The following is a 23,722-nucleotide window of genomic DNA, read 5'->3' on the forward strand; positions in this document are numbered from 1 at the left end:
ATCACATCCACCCGTCTGACATAGGGCCTGAATCAGAGGTGGGCGCAATACCTTGTTTGCGGTGTTGAGCTGTGCACGCGTATGAGTCGCATTGCAGATACACTAAGTTTTATTACCACCAGCAGTCGCAGTGAGGACATGGATACAGAGTGATTGGCAGTCTGGGAGCATTGTAGGTGGTAATGGGGGGTGGGCTACTAAAATGCAGATGTGTTGCGACCATTTTGGGCAGTGTCCGTGCCTACACATCTGTACGCAGTGGTTGAGCCTCCAGCGGTTTACTTCCGGAACTGACATTTTGGGCGACCATAGGGTGGATTGGAACATCGATGCAGTGACTGATGGTGTATCTGTGTACACAAGCACTGGACCTCAGACACCACCAGCGGGCATCTCAATACAAATCCCTGCAGCTGTGACAATTGCATGTGTTCGCACAAGTGCTCCATATGGGATCACAGCCGCGACGGGATTTGCATCCACCTCTAAATCAGGCTTATTCTCTAATTATGATAGGTCCTCTTACTTTCATCTGGGATTAGCAAATTGTTCATAGCTACAAATTCTATATTTAATTTCTGAGTTGTCATAATGGGGAAAATTTTTATACAAAGTTACTGTTCTCTCACCTTGCTTAGGTTGATGTTGATGTTAAAACTCTGACCATCTCCTTCCACTTGCCAAACCCAGACTCTACAGGAGAGGTCACAAGTGCCGAGACTGAAGCGTTCCAATGTGAAAGTGCAGTGTAGGTTATCATGTACTCCATTCCAAATGTGATAGAATGGGATCTCCTGCACCAAAGACAGTAAAAGAAAAGAGATGATGAACAGATCATGACAATCACTAATAGCTAAGGATCACAAGCATCTATTATGAGACCAGGCAACAAAAATGGACACAAGCCAGGTCCCACAGAGAGGATAAGAAGTGTCTGGGACAGGGGCTGGCTGGCAAGTTTTAGCCTGGGGGGAAAATGCATGCAGGCGGCCCTGGCAGAGGAGTAGTGTGTAGCCAGGGTGCCCGAAGAGCGTGCGTGCTTCGGCCTCCCCCCTCAAGGGTTCCAGGGAGGAGGCGGGTCCATATGGGATTAATGTAAGGTAAAAATAAAGATTAGGGGCAGCCCCCTGTCGTAGTGTCCATATGCAGTGCCCCCGTGTGCCACAGGAGAGAACACCCTTATGCAGGCCTCCAGTAGTGCCCCCAGTAGTGATCCCCCTATGCAGTGCCCCTTGTGCCCCCAGTAGTAAGCCCCTTATATAGTGCCACCAGTAGTGGTCCCCCCTGTGCAGTGCCCCAGTAGTAAGCCCCTTATATGGTGCCCCCAATAGTGGTACCCCCTATGCAGTGCCCCTTATATAATGCCCCCAGTAGCAGTCCACCCCCCATGCAGTGCCCCCAATAGTGGTAACCCTTATGCAATGCCCCTTAAATAGTGGCCCCAGTTGTAGTCTCCCCCCTATGCAGTACACCCAGTATTGCCCTTTATATAGAGCCCCCAGCAGTGGTCCCTCATTGCAGTGCCCCCAGTGGTAGTCCCCTCCCCCCTATGTAGTGCCCCTAGTAGTAGTCCCCTCCCCCCTATGCAGTGCCCCTAGTAGTAGTCCCCTCCCCTTGTAGTGCCCCTAGTAGTAGTCCCCCCCTTGTAGTGCCCCCAGTAGTAGTACCCCTCTTGTAGTGCCCCCAGTAGTAGTAGCCCCCCCTTGTAGTGCCCCCTGTAGTAGTAGTCCCCCCTTGTAGTGCCCCCAGTAGTAGAAGTCCCCCCCTTTGTAGTGCCCCCAGTAGTGGTCTCCTCATTGTAGTGCCAGACCCCCCCCCCCCAGTGGACCCACGTAATATAAAAAACTAAATAAAAAAAAACACTTGCCTGAATCCCTGCTCCTGCCACCGCCATCTGCTCCTCCGTCTGTCCTCTCGGGCCGGGCTCTCTGCATTATGGGAGAGACGTCATATGACGTCATGACGCCTCTCCCATTGCCCACTGCGGGAGCCGGAAGATGGAGCGGCTCCTGCAGTGGGCGCAGCAGCAGCTAATGAGAGTCTGACAAACTCTCATTGGCTGCTGATCAAAACAAACACACAGCTGCCGGAGCCGGCGGCTGTGTGTTTGTCACTTGTGTAGCACTGACCGAACTCCGTCCGGTCAGCGCTACACATGCGGTGCAGTCTGTGTCACAGTGACACAGACTGCCCCGGCCCGCGGCCCGCATGACACTGTGGCCCGGGGGGCACATGGCACCCTGCCCCCGGCCCAGCCCGCCACTGGTCTGGGACAAGATCTGCAAATCTGTTGTGTGCCTGCTCACTATTAGACCAGTAGAAAGCTTATGGGTCTATTCATGGGTCTGATTCCCATCTCGCTGAATACCGCACTGTAGGGATTAGACCATTGATCTATACAGTGCTTTAACACTTTTTGCTATTCAGCAAAGCAAAAAGCGTTAGTTCACTCGATAAATATTTACTTTATATAACGACATTTCAGAATGGTGTTACATGAAGAAAATACTTAAATATCCCGAAAACTGCAGGGACAGGGGGAAATTTCTCATAGGTCCCTGCAGCATCTTGTAACCCCGCCCAGCCTCCGTCACTGCTTCCCGGTGATCGGCGACAGGTAAGTCACTCTAGAGGCTTTTAATCCCCCCAAAATTGATTGATATGTGTATACAGGCTTTATACTAGCCTGTATACATGTATATTTATGTGCTATTTAACATTTATATATAAATGTTAAATATAAAAGCACATAAATATACATCTATACAGGCTAGTATAAAGCCTGTATACACATATCAATCAATTTCGGGAGGCTAAAGCTGTACTTACCCCTCTGCGGTCACCGGGAGGTCAGGACGGAGACTTTTCCCGAGCACATGACTGAGCATGCGCAGGGAACAAACAGAAGGGATTGTTTTCGGAATCCCGAAAACAATCCCTTCTGTGACATCGCAGGGACAGCGTGTTACTGCAGCCGCTGTCCCTGCTCAAAATATTGCTGAATAGGTTACATACAGCATATTATCATAAATGATAAAATATCGTGACGATGTTGCCCGATAATATTCTGGGCAACATAGTCACTGTTACTGAATAGACCCCTTAGTGAGGGCAAAAGGTTACATTTGGTGAAAAAGTGTCTTCACTGTAAAATAAGCCCACGGTTTCCCTGTGTCAGATCAAAGTATGTTTATGCAACTGTATCATCCCGTCTCTATTATTAGTATTTGTTAGTGGTTATATTCTGTATGCTTTGAGGTGCAATGCATTTGACTAAGATGTCTAGATGTTCAGTATGGTTGTGTTATATTGTGCTGATATTTGCGATATATACGTATATATAGTGTTTGCGATATTTGTAAATCAGAATATACTACTCGTTTACAGCTCGCTTTTTTTTAAATAACCAGAATGCTGTAAGCCATGCCTGGACAACCTGTGACTGCAATTACCAACAAGCCTGACATCCTGCTGCTGGCAGAGCATGCTGGGACATGTCATTTTTCAAAACCTGAACTGCCCCAGGTTGTCCAGGCCCCCTATAATTGCACTGGTGCAGATGGAAACTTTTAACCAACCTCCTATGAGTTTCTACACATCAATTTAATTTCAATTACAACAATGCTCACATTTAATTAGTGGTAAAGACACATGAATTCAGTAGAGGTTTAATCTTGTGTAAATACATGACTAATATTACTTAAGCTGCGTTGAATACCAGGTGTGATTGTGACCAATCACATCTGGTCTTCAACAGGACCTGCCGTATGAATGGTTGGTATTGAGCCAGATAATGCCTGGGTTTTGTGCATACCTGGTAGCTGGCCAAGAGCTTGCTCTTCCACATGGTGCTGTGCATGTCATGCACAGAAAGACGCAGATTGTGATAGCTATCCTTAAAATGCAAGAGCCGCGGCTCGTCTAACAGCTGCCCCCCCTGTTGTTTCTCCAGCTGTATAACCTCCTGTGGAAAAACATCTACAGTTATAAAGGAATGAAGCATAGTTTACATGATTTATGTTTGGAAAGAAAATAGAATGCGTTAACACAGCTACATACACCCAACTCTTTGTTATTGCAGATCATCAAGGACATGGTCCTGTCTGTGTACTGTCCCTACATCTGTGGCTGTGTAAGCCTGCCACGTATGTGTTGATTTGACCCCACAGCTACCATCCTTGAGAAGACAATACACGCCTGGGCACAGCTGTCTTCCTTACACAGCCGATGAACTTTGTTTTACATCAATTCAAGATTGTTCAAGTGAGAGCTTTCTAAGCAGGCCAAAAGCACACATCCTGACAGACGGATGTAATGGAGCCACAAGGATAAGTGGCTTGTTACTACATTCATAAACAATGAAAGCCCGAATACCACAACTGGAATTGTAAAGATTAATCTTAATGCATTCTTCTGAGGGGATTAAATTATGATGCCTTTTCATTACTGGAGAAGTGCAGTTTGCTTTGATTGTATTTTTTGCTTTGATTACCTGACAAAGCATTGTGTAACCCAGCATCTGTCTGGTGACTGCCAAGCTCCGCTGTACCTCATTATTATCATAGCTATTGCAGGTGCTTCCTTAAAAGCCAATGTTATAACTGTAGTTCTCAAACATCCAGAATCCTCATCAGAACTCCTACACGGCACATCTTCATCAGTGGGATCAGCAATGAATTATTGTATCACATTGTGTTTTATATGCTTCATAATAAACAGTCTCACATCATTAGAGTCAGTGAACCACATCCAGGCTTTAATAGCTGTGGTTTATGTGTGGCCTTCTCCTCTCACTCACCTTCATGGCATCTTGTGTGTCAGTGATACAGTACACTCGCAGGCTGTACTCTAGAGCTGTGCAGGAGGTGGGGGCAAAGAGCAACAGCTTCAGGCGTTTGGTGGCTGACATACTGAGAGACTCTCCCACCAGAGCAAAGCGTCCCAGCTGTTCTGTGAATAGGTAACAGCTGCGGGACTCCAGGTGACAGTAATAGTGGTGTGATGGGCTTCCCCCGTCAAGCTGCAAGACATCCTGTTAACAGAAATCCATAGGGACATAAGTAATATAACAGAAACTAGAAAAACTTGTTATATTTTTATATACAGTAATAGGAGAGCCTTGTTTGCATAATACAGCACAGACCTCACATTACTGCTGACTACAGCTGCAAAGGTTTTTCATGCACACCTTTTTAAATAGCAGTTTCTCTAATTAGCAAATGGCACAGACTGTACAGAGTAGACAGATCCTTACGTTATGTTGGTTGTGATGTATGTGTCTGGCACTCGGACCCCAGTGTGCTGGCAGCAGCAAAGCTTTTCGGAGTTTAGCACCAGTAGTTTACACCAACTTCAGATGGTGTAAACTGCTACAGGTCTATGGGGGCTCCAGGGGCAGGAGAGAGATCTTTCGATTTCTCCCCCGCAGACCTCGGCCGGTCCCAGAAGCTGACACTGTGCACATGTGCAGTATCAGTTTCCACTTCTGTTAAAGACTTCTCCTTCATGCCGGGGATGTAACTCGCAGGGACAGCAGGTACCGCCACCGCTGTCCCTGTGAGTTTCCCGTAGTATATAAACGGGATATTTTTATTAAACATTAAAATATCCATGGCGAGTTAGATACATAATAATCGCGGCAGTACCGTGATTATTAGTACATAGACCCTTTAATACTTAATTTAGTTCCAGAAATAGGCCCCTGTATGAGAAAAGTCATCACATCAGTTATTTATAAGGCACCATAGATTTCACAGCACCAGGCAGTCCGCTTACAGATATATGAAGTTACACAACATAACAATACCTGAATACACAGAAGTATATATAATAACAAATACAAGTAAGCACCATAGTAGATGTGTGGTAGAGAACATCACAAAGATGACAGCGGAGCACAGACGGAGTTGGTAAACAGAATCTCATGGGAAAGAGTTATTCTTTCACCTACACAAAGGAAAAGCATGGAAACTAAAAGTGATGGAGACAGAAAGAAGTGCTGCTGCCGACCACAAATATCTTGACAGTAATGATATTAGTCTAATATAGGGGTCTATTTACTAAGGTTTGAATGGAGATAAAGTGAACGGAGATAAGGTACCAGCCAATCAGCTCCTAAATGTCATGAGTCATGTCACAGGCTGTGTTTGAAAAATTACAGTTAGGAGCTGGTTGGTTGGCACCTTATCTCTGTCGACTGTATCTCCATTCAAGGCTTAGTAAATAGACCCCATAATGACAACTTGCAAGTAATGAAATATATGTTATTGTAAACCTAACCCCCCCATCCCTCGCCCAACCCTAACCATAAATCCCATACTTACCTTCGGGATGCCAACGTCGGTATCTTTACCCCTTCAGGATGCCGGCGTCAGCATTCTGACTGGCATCGGGATTCTGGCGTCGGTATACTGACGTCTGGCATCCCGTCCTCCGGCATCCTGATTGGATTCCATAGCGGACCGTTCATGTCAGCCACCATCAAACTTTATAGTGAACCTGCTGTCTATACATCCTTATCCAACCGCAAGAACATGATATTATCAATGTAGAGAGTACACAGTACATTTTCTGCATCCCTCAAAACATTCATATGATTCATAGTCCGCTGAATCAACCTACAGCCCTACAATATACCCAGCCAACCAGGAGCCTATCCTATTCACTAGGGATGTCTCTTATCACCCTACAACCTCAAGGCACCCAATGTTATTATAATAATGTCAACCTGTGTACAGGCTAGACATAGCCCGGTGCGACATGGACATGCAAAGCTATTAACATGTCATATAGCTTCCACACAAACAGATACAGTAACATACAAGATTACTATAGCCAAAGAGTCAGCATCACAGCAACATCACCATGAGACTACTTGGCTACCAAGACAATCATACACCTTTTTTTTAATAGTAAAAACTGTTCATTCACCTGTAGGACTGGATGATTATTATTATTATTATCCTTTATTTATATGGCGCCACAAGTGTTCCGCAGCGCCTTACATAGTACATAACTAATAAGTGAACAAGAAACAAGTAACTTACAGTACATTACAGTGCAGCACAGCGATTAAAGCAATCACAGTAAGCAGCCGAGAGTTCGCAGTCACGTGTTAGGTGCCCTTATGGGGAGTAAAGAGTAGAAGAAAATGTAAAGAGAAGCACATGAGGGAAGAGATCCCTGCTTGTGAAAGCTTACATTCTAAAGAGGAGGATGAGGGCACTCTGGGCCTAATTCAGACCCACTCGCGAGCGCTGAGCACTCGCAAGCGGGTCGATGTTGCCCAAGTGCGCATGTGGCTCCGTCGTGCGCATGCGCGAGACCCGATAAACGACAGCCAAGCCGTCGTTATGGGTCTCGCACCAAAGGGGGCGTACTGTCGATGGTGATAGACAGCACGCCCCCTTTGGTGGGCGTGCCGGGGGCGTGGCTGCCCAGACGGAGGCATTCCCATGGAAACGCCTACCATCTGGGGCCCGTCCCACTGACATCACTAGTGATGTCAGTGGGAGTGCTTTTGGCTGATAGAGCCAAAGGCACTCCAGGGCTTGCGGCAGCGGGAGGGACGGCCCTGATTCAGAGTGAGCGCTCTGTCAGAGCGTCCGGCTCTAAATCAGAGCCTCTGTTCTAGCAGGCCCAACATTTGCACTGCGTCCAGTTTTAGAATTGCATATAATGTTAATTTCAGTTTATTTTATTTTTTATGCAATGCTCAGGCTTTATTATACACTGACAATGAACGTCACTCATTTCTATCCACAGCCCTATGGCCAGAGAGAAGATCCACACCCGCATTTATTGCTATTATTCCTTATGAAATGATTTAATAAAGCAGACTTCACAGCCATTGAACAGTACATCACTGACCTAAACACCAGCAGTCACATATATGACAGGATCATTCATTGCCTGTAGCCTATTTCCCCATGCAGATTATTATGATTATTCATTTAGCAGATATTTTAGATGGAAAACAATGAGATGGCCATATTATTTATTATGCAATAGAGAATAAGTACATTGTCAGAAGCTGTGACTGGGTCCACTTGTATTGTATTCTGGGAGATTAAGGCCAAATAAAATACTCTGTGGAAAGAAAAACACTATGTACAGCTGGGATAATGAGAACAAGGATCCAAAGATCATCTTAACAAATTAAACAGCAATTTGAACCGCTTCTGTGTTGTCACTTAAATGTTTTACTCTCATTGCTGGACGGCTCCATGGAAGCTCTGGCTGCAGCTTGTCATAATGTACAAATTAGTGTTGTCCTTTTTCTCTGTGACACAATATATTATTAAATGCACTGTGACAGAAGAAGATATTGCTTTGTTCTTTGATAAAAGCTGTCAGACATATAGCAAATTTAGTGCCACTCTGTCCATAAACAAGGCAGGGCGGAATTCATAATGACTAATGAGTCTGGTGTGACATTAAGTACAATAAGGGGGTCTGTGACTCAATTTTTACAAGTGATATAAACTTTAGTTAAGTGTAGTTTAATGTGTACAGCATTATGTACATTGCCCATTGCACAAAGTCTAGCAGTAGTATCATGATATATTTGGGATATTAAAGGAAACTATGATTTATTTTCTCTTGTACAGTATATTATAATGGCGGCCAGCAACTGATAGTAAAGATTCCTTAACGCCACAATTTGGTAAATTTGGCATTGAAGCAGTCCTCATAGAAACCTTGGGCCGGTAGAGAATGCTATTTGCTATAGGCTACACACCGCAGAAGTTACCAGGAGGAGAACCCGCAGGACACCTCCTCTGCAATGGCTGGTCGCACATGCACGGTCTGATGACTGGATGTGCAGTAGCGCAGCCGACCCATGAACCAGCAAGTAAATCGATTGCATTTCCGATCACTATACATTTTACACATCTCAGGGACTGGATCCTACCGGAGCCCCTGGCCCAGGATGTGATTTTTAATACATTTGGTTGAACCATAAATTATTATTGCCGCGATAAGAAATTATAATGATGGTCTAAAACATGATAATAAACTAATATACCCCTTAGTCATGCATCTGCCTGACTGTTGCTAGAAGGGCCTGATAATGTCCTTGCATTCTGTGTCTCTGAACTTGGAGCATTCTTGGCTGCTCGGCCGAAGAGGCAGGAGACTCCCGAAAATCGGGTGGCGTTCCCGCCTGCAAGATGAGCCAAGTCTCTCGGATCGGCCTCCAACACACAGCTGACGACTTACCGAGCGAAAGTGTGTAGTCCACGGGTGGGAGGTGATGTGATTGAATTGCGTCATGGTGGGCCTACCCCCTGCATTATAATGACGGTAATCTCACCATTGTATAGGGGGTGGGGGGGGGGGGCTGTGATGACTCGATCACGTCTTTATAACCTGATGCTGGCAGTTCAAACAATAGCAGGTACAGTATGTATATTTTATAGTCTATACATTAGCTATTGATCTATAATGTAACTTATCATTGCCTTTGCTATCTGTCATTGCCAAAATACTAAGTACTGTGTGACACAAAAATCAATGTACATAACCACAAACAATTGGTGACTTTATTTTCTGCAGAGCATACTTCCCTACACTCCGGGAGCTTCCCAAATTTAGTAGACTCCTGGGAGAGAAGACCAACCTCCAGGATCTCACCCACTTCCCAAGAATACTTTGTAGTCCATAAACCACACCCCACCTGTACTGATGCCAAATGGCAATGCACAGTGGAGCGCAGGTTAAAATATGTGAATCACTTCCCCATCCCCCCCCATAATGTCCCATAATGTCCCACTTGGACATCTCCTTCAAGGATCTATTGGAGTGGAGGCATACAATCAGCTTGACTCAGAGATGGATGCTAATGCGACCACAACTATGATTCCGCATGAACCGCAGCTGCGAAAATATGCTAATAGTTTCAAAGTTTACCCGAGCATAGGGTTGCCCACTTCTGCCTTCTCACCTGCGTCCGACATCGCGTACCAGCGTAAATATCAGTAACATCAACACACATCGACCAGCCATGCAGTCCTTGCAGCAGGTCTGACTTGTCTTAAATACAGCGGCTCTCCTGACACGCTGAGAGCTCCCATGCTGCATAGGAGATGCAATGACTAATTTATGTACGCCCATGAAATGGCATATAAACAGTAAGACCACCCGTTACTTCCCCCAAAAGCTGACTACAGTACCCGTCACTTACATTGCGAATGGGTGGTTTGGGCCATATGTGAAGTTACTCTAGTACCAAACTTCTCTCTATATACTGTTGTACTGTTTTCTGCTAGCTATCATTCTTTCAGCCTCTGTACACAGATTATGCTCTAATCATATCTTTTTCATTTTCATTGAAAAACACTCACCCTGTGAACTTCATCCGTCTCTTAATGAATGGGCCTGAGGTTATAACACAGAATTTCTAGAAATGCTGGGACAATAAACAGGAAATAGCAGCACTAGATGAGTGTACCTACCCTAAAATACACATACATTATTGACAGTTATTATATTACTTTAGCATTGGCTGGGGGCACCAAACATCGGATTGCAACTAGTGAAAAATAGCATTCTAAGTAGCCGCTGGTCCATGTCAGCCATCATCAACTTTTATTGCACACCTGCTGTCTAGACATCATTATCCAACAGCAAAAACATGACATTATGAATGTAGAGAGCACATAGCACATTTCCTTCATCCCTCATACCCAACATCATAGATGGCTTCATCAGCCCACAGCTTGTTCAACACACACCACCAGCCAGGGAACTACTGTATTTACTGGCAACATCTATATCATGCTACAGCCTGAAGCTACCCAATGATGTTATTACAGCCTGACCAGGCATCACAGAAGGAAAGTTGATAGGGTTTTTTATTTTTTTTTTACTTGTATGAAGAATATTTTGTTGTAAAGGGGAAATACAGCCCATTCAAGGGTAACTTTTATTTTCACTTTATTTTTAGTGTTTCTGTAAAGAATAAAAACTCTCTTTAATTGAGGGGGCACTCATTTATTATATTAAAACTTCACGTTTATTAACCCATCTAAAATACGCAAATATACAAACCGACATACAAGAGTAAAACGGACATCCCAGGTTCCACACCCACCTCAACTTTGGTAAAACACAAAGTCCACTGAATAAGATAAAGTGTACCTGCTACTGTACCATTAGGTACAGAGAACCGTGAGTGCGTAGATCTGGCTCCGGTATCCTTGTTCCCCTCGGCTGTGCTAGTGCTGTTGCTATCTTAGGGAAACCCGCTCGTGCACAGCGGGTCCCTGCAGCAGACGGCCGTTTCGCTATACATTGATTCATTTGGCAAATTGTGATACCTTTTGAATACCTCAGACTATTATAAGGAACCTGCAACTGTATTTTTGTTGTATCTTTGATGTCTGATCAACTGTACCCTGTGTAATCAAGAAACATAAACATATATAGAGAGGTATCCGTGGATCAGACACTAGATAGTGATCTACTAATAAACTCAGCGTAGATTTCTATTATAATTCTTTTGTGACTGTGTTCGCTGCTACACAATGGAAGTATTTGCACTTCTATAATTTAATCATATTGCTAGTAATATTTTCATTGCTTCTTATTAAGATAATATTGAGCTCTATTGTTGCTTTTACTCTTGTATGTTGGTTTGAATATTTGCATATTTTAGATGGATTAATAAAAGTGCAGTTTTAATATAACAAATGAGTGCCGCCCCCAAAAAAGAGAGTTCCTTTTCTCCATATCTCTTGCTCTGTCTAATATTATACTCTCAGGGGGGAAACCCCCACATTTGTGATTTTTGGTGATAATTGCATATCAGAAGACTAATTTTTTCAGTGGGTAATCTACAATCAAATTTATGTCATCATTGTGTTATTTAACTTTTCTTACCAGTGCTTAGGTTTTCCCTCATTCCCCTTTTTCCCTTGTGATTACAAGAATAAGTAACTATCAGAAGCATCAATGAATGTATCAAGCAGTGAAAAGAGTGGAAAGCGAACCAGTGGAGAAGTTGCCCATAGCAACCAATCAGCTTTGAGGAAGTATTTATTTAGTACATTCTATAAAATGATATGGAATAGCTAATTGGTTGCTATGGGCAACTTCTCCACTGGTCCATTTCTCCACTCTTTTCACTACTTAATACATCAACCCCCAAATCTCCTAGCACTGGCAGCAGACTAGTGGAACACGCTTGCTGGCAGGTGCTAGGCATGCTGGGGGTGGTAGTAGTGTACACTTTACCAACTGAGTGATAGAATTAATATCCACATTAATATGTTCCAAGACTACTTTAATTGTTATAAGGTACCATCCAGTCTCTTAGCGACATGCCACGGTTCATGTCTTCTTACATAGAATTTGACGGCAGATAAGAACCACTTGGCCCATCTAGTCTGCCCCATTTTTAAACATATTGTTACCTCAACCCTTAGTGATCCTTACTTCTTCTGAGGATATCCTTATGTCTATCTCATGCATGTTTAAATTGCTCTACTGTCTTAGTCTCTACCACCTCTGATGGGAGGCTATTCCACTTGTCCACTATCCTCTCTGTGAAGTAATTTTTCCTCAAATTTGCCCTGGAACAAACCACCCTCCAGTTTCAGAACATGTCCTCTTGTTCTAATACTTCTCTTTCTTTGAAGAATGTCTCCTTCCTTTACCTTGTTAAAACCCTTTATATATTTGAACGTTTCTATCATGTCCCCCCTTTCCCTTCTCTGCTCCAAACTATATATATTAAGATATTTTAATCTTTCCTGTTACATTTTGTGGTGTAGACCTTGCACCATTTTAGTTGTCCTTTGTACAGTCTCTAATGTATTAATATCCTTCTGGAGATATGGCCTTCAGAACTGAACACAGTATTCGAGATGAGGACGCACCAATGACTTATACAGTGGTATTATCACTTCTTTCTTTCTGCTACGGATTCCTCTCCCTATGCAACCAAGCATCTGAGTTGCCTTCCTCATTGCTTTGTTACAAGGTTTGCTTGCCTTTAAGTCACCTGAAATAGTGACTCCTAGATCCCTTTCCTCTTCGGTAGTTTCCAGTATATTGCCATTAATACTATATTTAGCCTTTGCCTTTTGGAGACCCAAGTGCATGATCTTGCATTTTTTGGCATTAAACTGTAGTTGCCACGTTCTTGACCATTCCTCTAGTCTACTTATATCATCAATCATTAGTTTTACCCCTCCTGGTGTGTCTACCCTGTTGCATACCTTTGTGTCATCTGCAAAAAGGCATAGGTCCCCTTCAATACCATTTGCAATGTCACAAATAAAGGTATTGAAAAGCACTGGTCCAAGTACAGATCCCTGAGGTACTCCACTGGTAACATTTCCCTTTTGAGACTGCACTCCTATCCTGCAGCCATGATCTTATCCATTCAACTATCTTTGTATCCAATCCCATGCTTTCCAGTTTATTTAACAGTCTGCGATGTGGAACAGTGTCAAAATCCTTACAAAAGTCTAGATGAGCTATATCTATGCCCCCCCCACCCCCCCCTTTATCCATTTCCTTAGTCACCCAGTCAAAACAGTCAATAAGATTTGTTTGACATGATCTCTGCTGGATTTGAGATAATCTACAACTCTTTCTTTTAAGAGTGTTTCCATGAATTTCCCTACTACTGATGTAAGGCTCACTGGTCGGTAGTTGTTTGCCTCTTCCTTGCTTCCAGTTTTGTGCAGTGGGACAATGTTTGCTCTTTTCCAGTCCTCTGGAATTACTCCAGTAGCTAGTGACTGGTTGAATAATTCTGTTAATGGTGTTACCAGCAGCCTTTTAAGTTCTTTTACTATCCTTGGATGTATCCCATCTGGTTCTGGACCCATTGATTTATCCACTTTCAGTTTTGAGAGTTCTGTTAGGACCTTCTCCTCTGTAAATATGCTTGTTCCTACCTCATTTTTCTGATTACACCTGCAACTTAACTGTGGCCCCTTGCCCTCTCTTTCAGTAGTGAATACCGAACAAAAATGATTATGAATATGATCAGCTATTACATTGTCTCCCTTAGCAAGACTCCCTCTTTCTGTCTTTAGTCTTTTTATTCCACCTTTTGTTTTTCTCCTTTCGCTTATATACTTAAAAAAAGTTTTGCCCCCTTTACCCACTGACTGTGCCATTTTCTCCTCAGCTTTTGCCTTTGCACATCTGATTACTTTCTTAGCCTCCTTCTGTTTTACAAGATACTCCTCTTTGTCTTCATTATTTTGCTCTGCTTGTATTTCCTAAAGGCCATCTTTTTTGCTTTCACAATATTTGCTACCTCTTTCCCAAACCACACTGGCTTCCTTTTCCTTGTGGTTTTCCTAACCCTTTTGATACAAAGGTCTATTGCCTTTAATATTGCACTTTTTACATTTTCCCACCACTCCTGCACTCCTTTCAAGTTCCTTCACTCTGCCAAAGATTTGCTTACACATTTCCCATCCCTGCAAAATCAGCCTTCCTAAAATCTAACACCTTTGTTTTTGTATGGGGTGAGTCAGTATCTGTCTTTATTCTGAACCATACTGCTTGATGATCACTGGATCCCAGGTTTTCACCCACTCTTACATCAGATATTCTGTCTCCATTTGTAAGTATTAAGTATAACATTGCGTCTTTCCGAGTGGGCTCCCTCACCAATTGCTGGAGGGAGGCTCCCTGCAATGAATTCAGGATGTCCCTACGTCTAGTGGAACTTGCCACAGACACCTCCCAGTTTATATCGGGTAGATTAAAATCTCCCATGATTATAACCTCTCCTTTTAATGCCATTTTAGTGATGTCATGCAATAGTTTATTGTCCAGATCCTCTTCCTGACCTGGTGGTCTGTAGATCACCCAATACGAAGAATCACTTTCTCCCCTGTTTCTATAGTCACCCAAAGGGACTCGGTTTTTTCTTCAATATTATATTAATGTAGTATTTATGCTATCCTTGACATACATTGCTACTCCTCCTCCTATTCTTCCCATTCTGTCCTTCCTAAATAAAGTATATCCCGGTATAGCTATGTCCCAGTCATGATTTTCATTGCACCTAGCATTTGCACACATTGCTCTTAGACTTTTATTTGTTTGCTTATTTCTCCTGTTCCTAGGTATGTTCATCTCTCTGCCTATGTTTATTTGGTTTTGTTCGGAATTATCTTCTGTTGCTGTGGTTATGCTTCCTGTTCCATTTGCCAGCAGAAATATTACCTCTCGGTTGAGGGAGCAGATTTCTTTTTTCTTGTTTGGTTCACTGTCCCCCTCTTCTAGTTTAAATAGTTCTTCGTGAAGCTTTCAAACTGTTCACTCAGCATTCTAGTTCCTTTTGAAGATGGGTGTAGGCCATCATATTTGTATAAGCTTCTATCTTGCTAGATGGCGTGGCTATGGATTGTCATTCCAAATACCTCCTCATAACACCACTTCTGTAGCCAAACATTGAAGATTCTGATGCAATGATTTCTATCTCCCCCTCTGTGTACTGGCAATACTTCTAAAAAAGTTACAGTGGTTTCCACCTGCTTTAGAGCAGTCACTAACTTCCTGAATTCATCTTTTACTGCCATGACTTCATTATTGGCCAGGTCATTTGTCCCTAGGTGGTCAATGACATCCACCTCTCCATCTTTTCTTGCTGCCTTCACAATTCTCAGCATGTGCTCTTTATCCCTTGGAGCTGTGGCTCGTGGCAAACACCTTACTTGTCTCTCTACTTCAGCAGTGTTTCCCAGGTGTACTCCTCTAATAATGGAATCTCCCAAGAGAAGTGTAGTCCTATTTGAACTGAAGATGTCATTTTCTTGTTCCTATTCCTTTTTCTATAGCCAGTGGAAGACCCCATATCTTCCTGCGCTGTATTCCTATATTAGCTGTACCTTTCAGCCCTGCAAGAACAGCATACGAGTTTTGCAGTGTCACAGCTTGTGGGAGGTATCTGCGTCCCTCGGGAAATCTCTGCCTTGCAGAGCCCACAGTAGTAAAGGCAGTATGTCTTCTGGGGGCTCTCTGAGACAGTGGTGGCCTCAAGGACACAGACATCCTACATATCTCAGCATGCAGTTTTGCTATCTCCTCTTGCAGCAGAGAAAATTGCTTAAGTAAGTTGTCATGAAGTAGAAGAAGTCATATTGTTCAGAAGTTACTTGTCATCTTTATGTAACAGCACATATCAGGGGTGTAACTAGGTATTTTAAGGCCACATAGCAAAAGTTTGTAAGGGCCTCTATGTACCACCCAATGGTGAAAAATTTATATAACACATGCTCTGGGCCCCATAGTAACTGCACCTCTTGCACCTATGGTAGTTACATCCATTGGCACAGATTGTTGGCGTAGATACAGTGTAAAACAAAGCAGCCTGATTCCTTTCCTCTCTGTCACAAATCCTCTTGCACATGCCCAGTTAAGGTATCTTCTACTTGTTATGGGGATAGACTGTTCCATGTGTTTGGCTACAGAAATTATAAAAACATTGTATGCCATCTCTGAAGCCTACTGTGCACAGATACTGATAATTAATATGTAAAGGTTTTAAAGATTTTTTTTTAACACAATACATCTACTTAAGATGCCTGCATACGCAATTAGAGTCTCTGCCACCCAAGAAGTTTATATATAAGTTCAAATATACCAAGCTGTGCCAAAGTATGAGTATTTTTAAGTACTGCAAGATCACTTTCATAATGCATTAACTTGTCTGTAAAGTTTAGCATCCAATAAAGAATAAGTATACTGTATATTTCGTATCTTGATAAAAAAAACACCTGCCTCACTCACCCTAATCCAATAAAATTTGTAGGCAATAAGGTGAATTTATTGCGATTGTCATATTATACAGTATGTAGTCCAGGCAAGATTGCTTTATTTGAGAAGACCATAATTGCCACTCTGGAAGTTCATTGTTATTTATCGTAGAATAAACAGAAGGACTCTTCTGTACTAAATGTATATACCACACGAATCTCTATACAAACCGCCTACAATGCATGTCAACAATCGTTCTTTTTAAGGAGAAAATCTCTTTTCAATGATTTAAGTAGTTTTTCTCACAGCCTCACAAGATATCCTCAAGCAAGGTGAAGGGCAAGTTGATCCTTTGTTGGCTCTGTCAATGGATAAGAATCAGTAGAGGGACAGTTGTAGCATTCATTGATGTGATTTCAGGGAAATTAGCAGCGAAAATAAAACCTACAGTTTAGCTAAGTTTATGTGTTAACTAAGCTGATGGATGTGACTAAAATGATGGAACACAAATGAATGCTCTGTGGTCCTGATTCAGCAAGGATCACTGATGCGATCGCGGCAATAAGCGCATATGCAGTTCTGCTGCGAAATTATGCAAATGACTGCGATCGCAATGCCGCCGCAGCACAACATAAAGACGCCCACTTCCCTTTACTCACATCTGTAGTACCTTGCAAGTCTGTGAAAACATCGGTACCATCGAGTATCATCGGAGCCTCACGCACAATTAAAGCAGATCTGACCTCACTCACAAACTGATAAACCTCCTGTCGGCATCTAGAGCTCAGGCTGTGTATGCCGTCGCAGGTGCTTAATTATGCACACCCCTGTAACGGCGTTCAAACGCACTGACATGACCCGCCTGCGTTCGCTTGACCACCCCCCCATCACCACCCACAAACGGTACTTCCTGTCAATCACTCTGTGATGGGTCTGCGTACACACTGCGATCTCATTCCTGACCACAGTGGCTAGTTTGCGCACTCGCACTGCGATGCATACGCATGCGCAGATCGAGAAAATCGGACGACTGCATGCGTCGGCACTTGCGATCCTTGCTGAATCAGGCCCAGTGTCTTGTCATAAGCTTCTTTAGGGCATTCTGCTTGAGTATAACATATCTGCTGGCTTTTAGTTCTCCTCTCTGTTACAAGCACTGCCATAGCTAGTGTGGTGTGAGTGGTGCCACAGCCCAGGGTGCAAAACCAAGAATGCCGCTTGTATACTGCGGCACAACAGGGCTCTGCACATTAGCAGTGCTCTACAATCCTAGCAGCAACATAGAACATCATGATGTCAACTCTGCAACACTTAAGGAGATGGGGAGGTAGTAAAGAAAGGCTTCCGCATCAGTTGCATCCAGTATGTATATAGTTCCAGCATATCCAGCCTCTAGATCCATGTTGTCATTGCAGCTACAGTTAGCTGTGCTGCATCCTGAGTCGCAGCGAGGATCTTACTTTTTTTTACCTGTTCTTTACTGTTACACTGCCCACCTAATGCACAATGGGCCTGATTCAGACCCACTCGCGAGCGGCTGTCCGCTCGCAAGTGGGTCGATGTTATGCACTGAGCATGCGCACGACGGAGGGAGCTCCGTCGTGCGCATGCGCCAGACGCGACGAGCGAAGGAAAGTCCTTCGCTCGTTGTGTCCGATCAAAGGGGGCGTGCTGTCAATGTTGATTGACAGCACGCCCCCTTTGGTGGGCGTGCCGGGGGCGTGCCTCCCTGACGGGGGCGTTCCCACGGGAACGCCTCCCGTCAAAAGCCGGCCCACTGACATCACTAGTGATGTCAGTGGGAGTGATTTTGGCTCTGATAGAGCCAAAATCACTCCGGAGCTTGCGGTTGAAAACCTCAACCGCAGGCTCCGGCTCGCAATTTCAATGGTTGCGATGGTCTCGACCATCGCGGCCATCACAAAGCACGCTCGTATAGCCTGTGGGTGGTGACCCACAGCTATACGAGCGTCCAGGAGGACGCTCCATGAAAATGGAGCCCGGCCCTCATTCAGAGCGTGCGCTCTGCTCAGAGCGTACGGCTCTGAATGAGGGCCAATGTCCACTTGGTGGGGGGCAGGACTTTCAATGTTGTTAGGGGCATTTGATAACAGCATAGAAAAGAGGATCACATTAAGTGGAATGGAATCATTATGATTTACCGCCGGCCGCATGGGTGGCGGTTCAAATCCTGACAGCGGAAGCCCAGCAGGGGTGAAGATCCCGACTGCTAATTAAGGTAAGTACCGCTAACCTAATTCCCTACCCTAACCCTACCTTAGGGGTGCCTAACCCTAACCTCCCCCCAAGTGCCTAACCCTAACCCCCCCTTCCCCATAGGCTAAACCTAAGTCTCCCGGGGGGGGGCTAACCCTAACCTCCTCCCGGGGGTGCCTAACCCTAATCCCCCCTTCCCCGCAGCTTAAACCTAAGTCTCCCGGGGGGGGGGGGGCTAACCCTAACCGCCTCCCGGGGGTGCCTAACCCTAACCCCCCCTTCCCCTAACCTAACCCTAATCCTCCTGGGGGGCTGCCTAACCCAAAGTCCCCCCCAGGAGCCCCTAACCTAATCATCCCGCGGCTGTCCGCGCCCGGCTTACCTTCGATCGGGATGCCGGGCGTCGGGCTCCCGGCGTAGGTAAAATGGCAGGCGTCGGGATTTCGACGCCTGTCATTAGACCCTTGCCGGGATTAGACTGTCGGGATGCCGACGGTCGGCATTTAGACTGCCGGCATCCCGACTGCATACCAAGTGGAATATACAGTAAGAATAAAGTGTAAGCAGAGTTGCTGAATTGTTATAGTGATGTCTATATAATTAACAAGTACCTAATATAATAGATATGTAACAGAGATATAATACCTGCAGCCATCAAAAAGCCTTTGTGGATAAGAGCTGGATTTGTGCAAGCAACAGTAAGTAGTAATACAAGTATAGGGGGTGATGCAGAGGTAAACCACAAGTCAGTTTTGCAGAAGTATCTGGCGTGTTTTCACACTGCGCATGCTCCAGATCTTAGCCAACGCAAGTACGTGTGATGTGAAGTCATACACATTGCAGTCACATCTCAACTCATCTCACAGCTGCAGAGCAGAGGTGTAACTTGCTGGAAAAGAGTCATTCACATATAGGCAACGTTCAGAGAGGACGTGTGACCGGAACTGCAGTCTGTGCGGTAAGTTGTGCATATGCGTAATTACATGTTTTCAGGTGTAGTGCTGATACAAGTGCACTCTGATAATGATGATGGCCATGAAACTAAGCATACGGATATGATGGACTGACTGCAGGGATGCGTATGACTCTGCACATGGCACATGCAAGTTTGTAGGAGAGCAATTACAACAACTCGTGAAAATCTGGATTCCTGTTCTAAAATTTTAGAACAGGAATTTTAAAGATTTCAGTTTAGTAGGAAAACGCTGCAATCACGCTGGGAGTTCAATTGCAAAGTTTAGAAAATTTCTCCCAGGCTTGTTAGGGCAATCAGAAGATTATTTATTGCACAGGTCAACAGTGAGCATTATAAAATCACATTTACCAATTGCTATTGTTTGGAGACCACAATCTTGGTAGAAATCAGATATTAGTTGGCCAACTTTAGAGATAACTTAAGATAGCCATACACCTGCGCGACCAGCATCAGATCAGATTCACCATCTGACTCCCCGGAGCTCCCTGGCAGTCCCGGCAGCATATTTGTTGTTTTACTTGGCACAGGATCCGTCATATGATCGATCGTGTGCCTCACACGCTCATCAGGGAAACAGTCATTGAAATTACATGAATGGGCACACGATGCTTCACATGCACAAATACACGGTACGATCTGCACACTATAGGATGGAACATATGTGCTGCACATCTGATCATACGATTCATTTTAGGAGCTGCGGGAATGCACATCGGATCATATCTTACTCCAAAAATACACGATTTTCACAGGATCCATCCTAAGGACTTGTAAAAAATCGGGCAATCGGTCCGAAATCGTGCAGGTGTATGGCCAGCATTGCTCTATAGGAACCCACGAACTGCATATAGAGGACCCTTCGCCGATACATAGTGGAGGCAGTCAGATGTGAGAATGCAGCCTACAAATGAAGGGGTCTATGTACTAAGCAGTGGTAAGTGACAGAGGGCCTGATTCAGAGCCGGATGCTCTGACAAGGGCCCTCCTACGCATGCGCACTAGGGCACCATCGACCCGCTTGCGAGCACTCAGCGCTCGCGAGCGGGTCTGAATCAGGCCCAGAGTGAAAAGTGATGTCTGTGATAAGGTGCCAGCCAATCAGCTCCCAACTGTATTGTTTCAAACACAGCCTGTGAGATGACAGTTGGGAGCTGATTGGCTGGCACTTATCACAGACATCACTTTTCACTCTGTCACTTATCACTGCTTAGTACATAGACCCCTTAGTGACATCACTGAGGCACTTCATAACCAGTGTTCAGGAAACCTAACTAACATTCTTGAGGAACTGGTCTGACTATTTTTTTGTAAATATTTGTTCAGTTCACAAAATGTTAGCTTCCTCTATGTGTAGGAGGTATATTTACTAAAGTGCAGATGTTGCCACTAGCAACCAGTTTTTACTTAACATTTATCTAGCACCTTCTATAATATAATAGCTAGAATGTGATTGGTTGCTATGGTCAACATCTCCACTTCTAAAAACCTGCACTTTAGTAAACATACCCCTAGGTGTCTGATGCAGAAACACAAAATATACTCTTCTTATAAAATCAATTATTTTCCTTTTATTCCTATCAATGGTAAGCAAAATATAAGGGAATAGCACATTATACCTTATGTTCATGCATACCTCTACTCAAACAAGGAAATTTGCAGTTCTGGCTGCTTAACAATGCTAAAAAGAAATATTAGCCTGACATGCCATAATAAAAGTGTACCTATCATGAAAAATTGTAGGAATCAATGTTTACCTTATGCTAATAATTAACAAAGCATCTCTAAAGGGCATATGTATTAATTATTGCAACAGTGACGCGATTATTAACAGTTCGTATTGCAACGTACTGTTTAATTTTTAACAAAAATTTCCTTTCTATGTACTAAATGTAATTCGAATGGACAGTGGTGGTGATAACTGCTGTCCCAGCTAGTTACATCCCGGGCACATAGGAGGAGTCTTTAACAAGACTCCTCCTCAAGATTTCAGGCAGTGTCAGTTTCCAGAGCTGGGTGGATGCTGCGAGAATGCCTCCCTAAGCGATTTAGGGCCTGATTCAATGGCGGAACTCCTGGAGACAATGGAGTCATTTGCCCCCCGGCGCCAGCCCTGAAGGGAGCACCTGGCTCCATTGTCATCCGGCCACTGCTGAGGAGGAGCTGCATGGAGAAGGAGCGCCGCTGATCGGCGCTCCACCTCCAGTGGCGTAACAATGGAGGATGCAATGGGTGCCCCTGCACCCTCCATTTGCCGGGTGAGTGTGTTACCAGCGGGCGCCTGCTCCTTTTTTCCTCCCTCCCCCCGGCACCAGCGGCAGCCGGAGCTTACTACTGAGCTCTGGGTCCCGCAGTGCACTATGGGAGTGACGTCATGACGTCACTCCCATAGTTCCAAGGAGCGGGCACCGGGGACGGACGGCAGCAGCACTGGAGCGGGGTTGAAGGTAAGTTTTTTGTTTTGTTTTGTATATGTGTGTGCACACGTGCGGGGGGCACTACAGGGGGCTTAATACTGGGGGCATTACAGGGGGCTTAATACTGGGGGCACTACAAGGGGCTTAATACTGGGGGCATTACAGGGGGCACTACAGGGGGCTTAATACTGGGTGCACAATACTGGGGCCACTACAGGGGGCTTAATACTGGGGGAATTACAGGGGGCACAATACTGGGGGCACTACAAGGGGCTTAATATTGGGGGCACTACAGGGGGCACAATACTGGGGGCTTAATACTGGGGGCACTACAGGGGGCCTAAATACTGGGGGCACTACAGGGGGCTTAATACTGGGGGCACTACAGGGGCCTTACTACTGGAGGCATCATATGGGGGCACTACAGCGGCATTACTACTGGGGGCATCATATGGGGGCACTATAGGGGCCTTACTATTGGGGGCACTACAGGGGCCTTACTATTGGGAGCACTACAGGGGCCTTACTACTGGGGGCACTGCATAGGGGGACCATTACTGGGGGGTACTACATAGGCGGGCACTGCATAGGGGGACCACTACTGGGGGCATTGTATAAAAATAAAAGGGACTGCATAGGGGGGCGGCGGAAGCTGGGGGCGGTGTTAAATTTTAATTTGAGGGGGAGCACAAAAATGTATCTTGCCTCCGGGCACTTGGGATGAAGTTACGCCACTGAAGGAACACAGTTGTTTATACGCGCGCAATCGGATGATTGTTGCGTACTGCCCATGCGCATGCATCGCAGTGCACTAACTAGCCACTGCAATCGGTAAAGTGATTGCAGAGGATACGCAGACTCATGGCTGAGTGATTGACAAGAAGTGCCGTTTGTGGGTGGTGACGGGGGGGTAGTCAACCGAATGCAAGCGCGCCAGTGTGTTTTAATGGCGTTGCAGGGGCGTGTGTATGTTATGAACAATAGGAAATGGGGATGGGAGGATCGTCGCACAGGCAAAAAAATGGAAGATAGAAAGGTAATGTATAGAACCACTATTCCCTAGCCATATCACTATTGCTAGACATATATGCGGGTAGCGGTGGTGCTCACTAGAGTAGGGTATACTAGAGAATCATTTATAATGGGGAAAGAACTCTATTGGGTGAACACTCTTGAAATTGACAAATGATTAGATTAACTTTTAATACTCAATAGTTAATATATTCCTACAGCACTTGGCAATCATAAAACACTAATCAAAATATATTATGCATAAATTAGCCACGTGATACCATACGTAGCCTGAGGCCTCATAGCGTGCGCTGAAGTAAGCAATTCCTGAGTGAGGTCTGACCTGCCTTATGGGTCCGATGTCATTCGATTT

General features: G+C 44.6%; 1 protein-coding gene across 4 annotated transcripts in view; it reads right to left on the reverse strand.

Moving 5' to 3' along the window:
* The window catches only part of UNC5A (unc-5 netrin receptor A), a 335,992-nt gene that overhangs the window by 12,361 nt on the left and 299,909 nt on the right, over positions 1–23,722 (reverse strand). For all 4 annotated transcript variants that reach the window (XM_088465535.1, XM_088465533.1, XM_088465532.1 and 1 more), the window contains 3 exons: positions 4,799–5,032; positions 3,815–3,964; positions 630–794 (listed from right to left, as the gene is read on the reverse strand). In XM_088465535.1, the coding sequence (XP_088321661.1) occupies positions 630–794; positions 3,815–3,964; positions 4,799–5,032 (549 nt within the window). The remainder of the gene's footprint in view (positions 1–629; positions 795–3,814; positions 3,965–4,798; positions 5,033–23,722) is intronic.

The sequence above is a fragment of the Taudactylus pleione genome, unplaced genomic scaffold (genome assembly GCF_031769625.1).
Source record: "Taudactylus pleione unplaced genomic scaffold, aTauple2 ptg001990l, whole genome shotgun sequence".
Classification (NCBI taxonomy): Eukaryota; Metazoa; Chordata; class Amphibia; order Anura; family Myobatrachidae; genus Taudactylus; species Taudactylus pleione.